Here is an 11,341-nt window from a genome sequence, read left to right as displayed (position 1 = left end):
ATTTTTTGGTTGGAGTTGTCATTGTTTGGCAGGCCCGGGCCAGGTTCAAACCCACCAGCTCTTGTGTATGTGGCTGGCACCCTAGCCACTGAGCTACAGTTGCCAAGCCTTTTTATGCATTTTCTAATTGAGTTGTTTGTTTCCTTATTATTGGGTTTTGAGAGTTCCTTATGTATTCTGGATATATCTATAAATCCTTTATCATATATATGATTTACAAAGATTTTCTCCCGTTATTTGGCTTATCTTTTTATTCTCATAACAGTATCTTTTGAATAGTAAAAGCTCTTAAAGTTCAGTTTATCACTTTTTCCTTTAATGGATCCTCTTTTCAGTATCTAAGAAATCATTGTGAAACATGAAAGTTTTGTTTTATTCTAGAAATTTTATAGTTTTTGGCTTTTACATTTGTATATCAATTGTACACAAACTCTTCCAGGAACTTTAAGAGAAGGAAAAACTTCCAGACTCATTGTATAAGGCCAGCCTTACCCTAATTCCAAAACCAGACAAAAACATGAGAAGAGAAACCTACCATCAATATCCTTCATAAACACAGATGCAAAAATTCTAATTAAAACTTTAGCCATTTAAATCCAACAATTTATGAAAACAATGGTGCTTGCTGGTTTTCCTAAGTTTGTAGACTCATCACTCCAGGCTCTGCCTGATCTTCAGAGCACCTACTCTTAGATGCCTGATGTCTAATTTCCCTCTGCCTCAATCCTAAAAGTACATCTGCTGTTGATTTAGGGTAGACTCTAAATTTGGGGTCAATAACATCCATAAAGACTTTTTTCCAAGTTAGGTCACATTCACAGACTCTGGGAATTAGGACTTACTGTGTTTCCCTGAAAATAAGATCTACCCAAAAATAAGCCCTAGCAGGATTTCTATGCATTTGTTAAATATAAGCCTATCCCGATAATAAGACCTAGTGATGGGCATGGCTATGCAGCGCCCATACATTTTAGTGTGGAGACATCTCCTGGAAATAAGCCCTAGTGTGTCTTTTTGAGAAAAAATAAATATAAGACAGTGTCTTATTTTCAGGGAAACACGGTAGATATTTCTTTTGGAGGGCTAGTAGTGAACATCTGGGAATAAAGGCTTTTATTTTCTTCCTTTCTGATTTATATATTATTGTTTTTGCCTTACTCTACTGGCCAGGACCTGCAATGTAATCATTACTTTTTCTTAAAGGACAAGGTCTTGGGCGGTGCCTATGGCTCTGAGTAGGGCACAGTCCCATATACCAAGGGTGGCAGGTTCAAACCCAGCCCTGGCCAAACTGTAACAAAAAAATAGCTGGGCATTGTGGCAGGCGCCTGTAGTCCCAGCTACTTGGGAGACTAAGGCAAGAGTATTGCCTAAGCCCAAGAGCTGGAGGTTGCTGTGAGCTGTGACGCAATGGCACTCTACAGAGGGCAACAAAGTGAGACTCTGTCTCTTAAAAAAAAAAAGAGAGAGAGACAGGGTCTTGCTCTGTTACCCAGACTAAAGTGTAATGATGCAATCATAGCTCACTTTAACTTCTATCTTCTGGGCTTAAGCAATCCTCCTGTCCTTATCTCTCAAGTAGCTAAGACTACAGACATGCACCATCGTACCTGGTCAATTTTTTTAATTTTACTTTATTTATTTACTTATTTAGCCAGGGCCAGGTTTGAACCCACCACCTCTGGCATATGGGGCCAGCGCCCTACTCATTGAGCCATAGGCATGGCCTATTTTACTTTTATTTTTGTAGAGACAGGGTCTCACTCTGTTGCCCAAGCTGGTCTTGAACTCTTGGCCTCAAATGATCATCCCACTTCAGTCTCCCAAAATGCTAGGATTGTAGGTATAAGCCACCATGCCTAGTCTGCAGTGTTATTATTAAATAGCAGTGAGTTTGAGCATCCATGGATTGAGTGAATAATAATAAAACTGAACTGATGCTCCCAAAATAAAATAGGTCAGTACTTTAGTTGAGATAGGGACAAGGAAAAGCTACAATGGCTATATACAGAGTGGAATCTAAAGTTCTGGAGATACCTAATGTTCAATGTAACAATAGGTAATTGGAGAATGATGAAATATAAAAATGACATTTTTCCATTTATACTTTTGACTGAGCAATCTTGGATGTCCATTTTTTTCATCCAAGGGAAATGATGATATAGGAAAGAGTATATTTAATTGCTGTACTTGGATGAGAAAGTTTGAAATCAAGGAGATACATTCATAAATGTGTTCTAATTTGGGGAAATTATTATTATATTTAGCTGTTGTCCTTGCTGTCGTTTGTAATATCTACTTTTATTATCTTCTTGAACCCAGTGGTTAATTCTACAGTTATTCAAAACATCCTATGTGTATTAGAGATTGTTATTGGATGGCAGGAATTGAAACAGATAGTATCTATACTTATGGAATTGGAGGCGTAAGAAAATGTACAGAACAAGAAATGAAAAAATTAGTGAACATATAATTGAGAAAGTCCACATAACTGAGTATTAGAACATGGACTGGAGGCCAAGCTCAGTGGCTCACGCCTGTATTCTTAGCATGCTAGGAGGCTGAGGTGGGTAGATTGCCTGAGCTCATAGGTTCCAGACTGAGCGAGACTGCGTATCTAAAAATAGCTGGGTGTTGTGGTGAGTGCAGGTAGTCCTAGCTACTTGGAAACCTGAGGCAAGAGAATCACTTGAGACCAAGAGTTTGATATTGCTGTGAACTGTGACAGCACAGCACTCTACCGAGGGCGACAAAATGAGACGCTGTCTCAAAAAAAAAGAAAAAAGAAAAAAAGGACTTGGACTGACTTAAATATTGTCAGCTGGGATACCATTCTGACAAAACAACATATACCCTGAGACCTTAAGGGTGAAAAGGAGCCGGCCATACTAAGAACCAGTCAGAGGACTCCTGGGAGAGGAAGTAGCATATAAAATTCCTTAAGATTCAGTAAAGTTTGTGGCATTTTATAGGATCTGAAAGCATTCTTTGTGGTAGACTATTGAAAACAAAGAGGACAGTACCTCACACAAATCTTACAGACAAGTGCTTTTTATCCATTGTACTCTTTGTACTTTATTCTAAGGAAAAGAGACATTTTTAGGAAGAGAATTAGGTACAGATTATGAGAATGATTTGCATCAAAATCATTGATAAAAATGGTCAAAAATGCACAGATCTAAGATTTTGCCCCTATAGATTTTGATTAAGTTTGTCTGGTTTGGTGCCTATATTTGATTTGGAGCAGTATATGTAAGAAACTCCTCTAAATCCATCCTAAATATGAGGACTACTGATTTAACCTATTCCCCTACTCACCTACTGTACCCTTTTAAAAAGTCACATCATTTTCTGATATCTTTTCACTTTCTTTCAAATTTCATAACAATAGGTTGGGCATGGTGGCTCACACCTGTAATCCTAGCACTCTAGGAGGGTGAGGCAGGTGGATTGCTTGAGCTTGAGAGTTCTAGACTGGCCTAAGCAAAAGCAAGATCCTATCTCTTCTAAAAATAGAAAAACTGAGGCAAGAAGATCACTTGAGTCCAAGAGTTGGAGGTTGCTGTGAGCTATAACACTGCGGCACTCTACCTACGGTGACAGCTTGAGACTCTGTCTCAAAAAAAAATTTTTTTTTATAACAATAATTTAGAGTTCTCTAAGCCAGGAGCCAGCAAACTACAACCCTTGCACCAAATAGCTCACTGCCTGTTTTTGCATGGCTCATGGCTCATATGAGTTATAACTGTCTTTTACTATTTTTTTTTTTTTTGAGACAGAGTCTCATTCTCTTGTCCTGGGTAGAGTGCTATAGAGTCATAGCTCATAGTAGCCTCAAACTCCTGGTCTTGAGCAATCCTCTTGCCTTAGCCTCCCAAGTAGCTGGGACTCACAGGCATCCACCACAATGCCTGGCTAGTTTTTCTATCTTTAGTAGAGACAAAGTCTGATCTCAAGCATTCTGCCCACTCAGCCTCACAAAGTGCTACGATTACAGGTGTGAGCCACCACAACCAGCGGGTTTTTACTTTTTTTTTTTTTTTTAAAGACAGAGTCTTAACTATGTTGCCCTTGGTAGAATGCCATGGTGTCACAGCTCACAGCAACCTCAAACTCCTGGGCTTAAGCAATTCTCTTGCCTCAGTCTCCCAAGTAGCTGGGACTACAGGTGTCTGCCACAACGCTGGGCCATTTTTTGGTTGTAGTTGTCATTGTTTGGCAGGCCCAGGCTGGGTTTGAACCCACCAGCTCCACTGTATGTGGCTGGTGCCCTAGCCACTGAGCTATGGGTGCCGAGCTGGGTTTTTACATTTTAATGGTTGAAAATTCAAAAGTAGAATAATATTTTGTGTCATGTAAAAATTTTTTGTTCAAATCTCAGTATATGTAAACAAAATGTTGTTATAACAGTCATGCTCATTCAATTACATATTGTGTATGGTTGCATTTGTGGTATAACAGCAGAGCTGAATAATTGTGACACAGACCACATGCCCTATAAGACCTAAAATATTTATTATACTATCTAGTCCTTTACATAAAAGATTTGTTGACCCCTGATCTAAATCTTTCACTTCTATTTTTTAAAAACTTTTATTTTATTTTATTTATTTATTTATTTATTTATTTATTTTGAGACAGAGCCTCAAGCTGTAGCCCTGAGTAGAGTGCTGTGCCATCACAGCTCACAGCAACTTCCAACTCCTAGGCTTAAGCAATACTCTTGCCTCAGCCTCCCAAGTAGCTAGGCCTACAGGCTTCCACCACAACTGGCTATTTTTTTATTATAGTTGTCATTGTTGTTTGGCAGGCCCGGGCTGGATTCAAACCCACCAGCTCTGGTGTATATGGCAGGTGCCTTAGCTGCTTGAGCTACAGGGGCTGAACCAAAGTCCTTTACTTCTACTATGTATTATTTCAGTTTGTCTACTATAAGATGGAACCTCCACATCCCACATAAAAATAACATTACAGTATTTGTTTGCTTTTTTTTTTTTAATTTTGCAGATTTGGAGTGCAAGTATGCCACCAAGAATTTATTTCCGGAAAAGGATGTTTATGAAATACATTTATCTCAACTGCAGACAGCAGAAAAATGTAACACCTACATCCATGAGGACACCATTTTCAGAAATGATTTGCAATACAAACATGAATTTGAGAGACAAGAGGAAAATCAGATGAGATGTGTTAGTCAAATGATAATTCAAGAACCAGTATCTCTTCCACTACATGAGGAAATTCATACTAGCGAGAAATTATATGATTGTAAGGAATGTAGGAAGGCCTTTAGACAACAGTCATACCTTATTCAACATCTGAGAATTCATACTGGTGAGAGACCCTATAAATGTGTGGAATGTGGAAAGGCCTTTTATCGGGTGGGGGATCTCAGAGTACATCAGACGATCCATGCTGGGGAAAGACCTTATGAATGTAAAGAATGTGGGAAGGCCTTCAGACTTCATTATCACCTTACTGAACATCAGAGAATACATTCTGGTGTAAAACCCTATGAGTGTAAGGAATGTGGAAAAACCTTTAGCCGAGTTAGAGACCTTAGAGTACATCAGACAATTCATGCAGGGGAGAGACCTTTTGAATGTAAAGAATGTGGGAAGGCCTTTAGACTTCATTATCAGCTTACTGAACATCTAAGAATTCATACTGGTGAGAGGCCTTATGAATGCAAGGTTTGTGGAAAGACCTTTAGGGTGCAACGACATATTAGTCAACATCAGAGAATTCATACTGGTGTAAAACCCTATAAATGTAATGAATGTGGAAAGTCCTTTAGTCATGGCTCATACCTTCTTCAACATCAGAAAATTCATGCTGGTGATAAACCCTATGAATGTAAAGAATGCGGTAAGTCCTTTAGTTTTCATGCAGAACTTATTCGACATCATAGAATTCATACTGGTGAGAAACCCTATGAATGTAAAGAATGTGGAAAGGCCTTTCGCCTTCAAACAGAACTTACTAGGCATCATAGAACTCACACTGGTGAGAAACCCTATGAATGTAAAGAATGTGGGAAGGCTTTTATTTGTGGATATCACCTTACTTTGCATCTAAGAACTCATACCGGTGAGATTCCCTACGAATGTAAGGAATGTGGAAAAACCTTCAGTAGTCGTTATCATCTTACTCAACACTACAGAATCCATACTGGTGAGAAACCCCACACATGCCATGAATGTGGGAAAGCCTTTCGTCTCCAAGCAGAACTCACCCGACATCACAGAATTCATACTTGTGAGAAACCCTACGAATGTAAGGAATGTGGAAAGACTTTTATTCGTAGCAACCAACTTATTTCACATCAGCGAATTCACACCAATGAGAATACCTATGAATGTAAAGAATGTGGGAAGATTTTTAGTCGGCGCTATAATCTTACTCAACATTATAAAATTCACACTGGTGAAAAGCCCTATAAATGTAAAGAATGTGGAAAGGCCTTTCGTTTTCAAACAGAACTTACTCAGCATCACAGAATTCATACTGGTGATAAACCCTATCAATGTAAGGAATGTGGGAAAGCCTTTATTCGTAGCAATCATCTTACTCAACATCACAGAATTCATACTGGCGAGAAACCCTATGAATGTAAGGAATGTGGGAAGACCTTTAGTCGTCACTATCATCTTACTCAACATCACAGAATCCATACTGGTGAGAAACCCTATGTATGTAATGAATGTGGGAATGCTTTTATTTGTAGTTATCAACTGACCTTACATCAAAGAATTCACACTGGTGAGATTCCTTACAAATGTAAGGAATGTGGAAAGACTTTTAGTCGTCGGTATCATCTTACTCAACATTTTAGGCTCCATACTGGTGAGAAACCTTATGGGTGTAAAGAATGTGGGAATACCTTTCGTCTTCAAGCAGAACTTACTCGTCATCACACAGTTCATACTGGTGAGAAACCCTATAAATGTCAAGAATGTGGGAAGGCCTTCAGTGTTAATTCAGAACTTACTCGGCATCACAGAATTCATACTGGTGAAAAACCCTATAAGTGTAAAGAATGTGGGAAAGCCTTTATTCGTAGTGATCAACTTACTTTACATCAGAGAAATCATATTAATGAGGAAACCCTATGCATAATGTAAAAGAATACAATGGCTTTTTGAAATGCCTTTTATAATAACAGAGAATTCATAATTTAAAACAATTTTTATTTGTTAGGGAACATGTGCAAATCCCTTTTGCTTCATTCTCACAGTTCAACAGAAATGGCATTACATCTTAATTCAAAGAATTGAAAAAGTGTAGCATCACTCAATAGTGGTTAAACTTTAGCAGTTGATACTGGTGCAGTGCATGTCAAACCATCAAGGACTTTTTTCTTCTGCAAACTGGTGTTAAACATTGCTTCTGTAAAATGCAGTAATATTGGATTACCACAAAAATGAAATGGAAGGAAAAACAGACACACAAAAGCCCTAGTTGAATTTAACTGAAGTAAATTAGCTTTCTCAAATCACTGTAAAAGTTTCATAATACTTTGCTTTCATTGTCTGTACCTTAACTCCTTGCTGTCCAAAGCAAACAATTTGTGGACCAGTGTCAGCACATGGACCACACTTTATACAGCACTGTAACAGAAAAAAATGATTCTATTAATATAATGAGTGTGGGAGAGACTAGAGCCATGACATATCCATTTTTTTTTAATCTCACTCCATCACCCTGGGTAAAGTGCCAGGGCGTCATAGCTCACAGCAACCTCAAACTCCAGGGTTCAAGCACTCTTCTTGCACAGCCTCCTGAGTAGTTAGGACTACAGGCACCCTTTTAGTAGAGACAGGATATTGCTTTTGCTCAGGCTGGTCTCAAACTCCTGAGCTCAAGTGATCACCTGCCTCAGCCTCCCAGAGTGCTAGGATTACAGGTGTGAGCCACTGTGCCCAGCCTTCATGGCACATCTTTGCAGTAACTCTCATGTTTCCATCTGTGCCCTTGTACTTCGCAATATCCTTCTCTGTGCCTTGGTTTTAAAATTGTAATAATAATACCTTCTTCATAGTAATTTTGTGATGAAATGCTGATACAAAATAAAACCTTTAGAAGAGTATTTGACACACAGGATGTACTCAATAAATATTTTTATCACTAGTGGTACCATTCGTAAATTCATGTGAAAGGAAGACCTTGTGGATGTAAGGAGTTTGTAAAAAACATCTATTACCTTTCATACTTTACCTACATTTGGATAAATAATTGTGGATAAAGTCCAATAAAATAAACTCCCTCTTCTAAAATCAGAATTCATCTCTGAAAATTCATGTGAGAAAGAAATCTCTATATATGATGAGTATGAAGATTCTAAGAGTGAAGATTATATGACAGCTTTTGAAGAATCATGGTGAGCGGTAACACTTTTTGTAATCCAAAAAGCAGATCCATCACAGTCTGCTTTTCCTGCCCACAACTCATGATGTTAGAAACTAATAATCAAAAGACCATTGTCCATTTAGAAAACTTAAAAGAACAGTACAATGAACACTGGTATATTCACTCTAGATTCAGCAATTTTTTTTTTTTTTGAGTCATTGTCTTAAGCTGTTGCCCTGAGTAGAGTACCATGGCATCATAGCTGGTGATCCAACTCCTGGGATCAAGAGATCCTTTTGGTTCAGTTTTTTATTTTAGAAAGACTTGCTTTTGCTCAGGCTAGTCTTAAACCGGTGAGCTCAAGCAAGCCACCTGCCTTGGGCCCTAGAGTGCTAGGATGACCGACAGGAGCCACTGGGCCTGACCAGCAATTATTAATATATTGTCATACTTAGTTTGCCTCTATGTAAGATTTACATATTTTTTACTGTAGTATTTGTGTAAAAATTGTACACACCATGATGTTACCTCTCCTAATAATAAAGGCTGCCTTCTACTCAATTACTATATAGCTTCACACCTAAGTAGATTAATAATAATTCCATAATCTGTAATCAGTCCTTTTTTTCTTAATTGTGTGAATGATGATTTTCATGGTTATTTTTTAAAATTCAGGAATGAAAATAAGTTCATAAATTGCATTTGGTTATGCATTTAGTCTCTTTTTAAACAAAGAACACCCTTACTCCCACAATCCTCCAGCAACTTTCTTTCAACATTGACTTTTTAAGAGTTCAGAATAGTTGTCTTGTAGAATGTCACATTCTGGATTTTTATCATTGTTTTTTTCAAAGCATTTTTATTATTTTATTTCATTTTTTATTAAATCATAACTATACATTTATGGGGTATAATGTGATATTTGATATACAATATGGAATGCTTAAATCAAACTCATTAACATAACTATCACTTCACTTATTTTTTGTGGTAAGACATTTATAATTTAGTCTAAGCTATTTTGAAGGGTATCCTTGCATTGTGCACATTAGGCGGTCAAAGTTTGTTTTGTTTGTTTGTTTTTGTTTTTGAGACAGAGTCTCACTGTGTTGCCCTGGGTAGAGTCCCATGGTGTCACAGCTCACAGCAACCTCAAACTCTTGGGCTTAAGCAATTCTCTTGTCTCAGCCTCCCAAGTGGCTGGGACTACAGGTGCCCACCACAATGGCCAGCTATTTTTTTGTTGCAGTTTTCATTGTTGTTTCAGTTGGCCAGGGCTGAATTTGAACCACCAGAGTTGGTACATATGGCTGGCACCGAGCCCATTCATAGTATGTGTACCTTTATCCCCAGTAATTCCTGTGAACTGGAAATTAGGAGTAGAGAGCCAATTAAGTAGCGATTAAATATTTTGGCAAGATTACTCAAAAGGAGATATTGTATTTTAATTTTTAACCCATCAGATGGCATATAATGTCATAACACTTTCTTACTCTACATTCATTCACTTGGTGTAGCAGAATGTGCTTTCCAAAGATGGTCATACCAGAATATCCCATTGTACATGTTCAGCTTACAATGTAATATTGACTCATGCTCATGAAGAGATAAGGATCATGGTCCTTCCTTTTCAATCTGGGCAGGCAGACCTAAGTTTATGGCAGAAGTAACACTATGTGATTTCCAAGACTAAGTCATAAAAGGCAATACAGCTTTTGCCTAACCCACTCGGGACACTTATGAAGCCCAACTACCATGCTATGAAGATGTCAAGTAACCACACAGAAAAGCTAAGTAAACTTGTCTGACAACAGCCCTAGTTTAGGTTCCAGTAACAGCCAGCATCAAGTACTGAGAGTGTGAGGGTATGAGCCTTCAGGTGATTCTAATCCTTAGCTTCAAGGCATCTCAGCTGGTGCCAAGTGGAGATAAGCTTTCCTGCATGAGACTGCCAAATTACAGATTCCTGAGTAAAATTGCTTTAAGCCACTAAATTTGGAAGCAGTTTGTTACCACGGGGTAGCTGAAATATTTCTTTAGTATGGTAATCACCAGGTTTCTCTATTATAAAGTTAAATATTTTGGGCGGCACCTGTGGCTCAAAAGGGTAGGGTGCCGGTCCCATATGCCGGAGGTGGTGGGTTCAAACCCAGCCTGGGCCAAAAAAAAAAAGAAACCCAAAAGTTAAATATTTCTTTCAATTTAGTAAGCAATCTTTAGAGTAGTACTTTGGCAACTTGGAAATTTAAGATCACCAATAATAGTATAACACTAAAGGGAAAATTAAATGATAAGGGACATTTAGAAATGAATGATAATGATATCTTGCCTTGTGATGTGGCCAAACCGTTTTACTACCAAGCTGTCACCCTGGGTAGAGTGCTGTGGCATCACAGCTCACAGCAAGCTCAGACTCTTGGGCTTAAGTGATTCTCTTGCCTCAGCCTCCCAAGTAGCTGGGACTACACCCAACCGCCAAAACACCTGGCTGTTTTTTGGTTGTAGTTGTCATTGTTGTTTGGCAGGCCCAGGCTAGATTTAAACCCGCCAGCTCCAGTGTATGTGGCTGGCACCCTGGCTGCTTAAGCCACAGGCACTGAGCCGTAAAACATCTTTTTTTATTGTAAAACAAAAATGGGCAATATAAAACTAGTGGAATATTTGACATTGTATTTGAGAAACTAATGCATCAATATCTGGTTTGATGGAAGTAGTTGTAATTCTCAGTGAGTTCTCAGGTGCTTATTAGATATTTTGGTTCTAATTTTACTCTTAACATGCTTCATTCCTAAAAATAGCTGCTCGTCAAAAAGTGATGACATGGGCTCAGTGCCTGTGGCTCAAGTGGCTAAGGCGCCAGCCACATACACCTAAGGTGGCGGGTTCGAATCCAGCCCAGGCCCGCCAAACAACAATGACGGCTGCAACCAAAAAAAAAATATCCTGGTGTTGTGGCGGGGGGGGGTGCCTGTGGTCCCAGCTACTTGGGAGG

At 38.6% G+C, this 11,341-nt stretch overlaps 1 protein-coding gene across 1 annotated transcript in view; it reads left to right on the top strand.

The window, feature by feature from the left end:
* The window catches only part of ZNF546 (zinc finger protein 546), a 17,028-nt gene extending 9,339 nt beyond the window's left edge, over window positions 1-7,689 (top strand). The window contains exon 5 of the mRNA XM_023508220.1: window positions 5,008-7,689. Within this exon, the coding sequence (XP_023363988.1) occupies window positions 5,008-7,124 (2,117 nt within the window). The 3' untranslated portion in view covers window positions 7,125-7,689. The remainder of the gene's footprint in view (window positions 1-5,007) is intronic.
* The last annotated feature ends 3,652 nt before the right edge of the window (window positions 7,690-11,341 follow it).

Source organism: Otolemur garnettii, unplaced genomic scaffold (assembly GCF_000181295.1).
Source record: "Otolemur garnettii isolate 467f Iridium unplaced genomic scaffold, OtoGar3 scaffold00233, whole genome shotgun sequence".
Classification (NCBI taxonomy): domain Eukaryota; kingdom Metazoa; phylum Chordata; class Mammalia; order Primates; family Galagidae; genus Otolemur; species Otolemur garnettii.
This window is presented reverse-complemented; position numbering and strand designations above follow the sequence as displayed.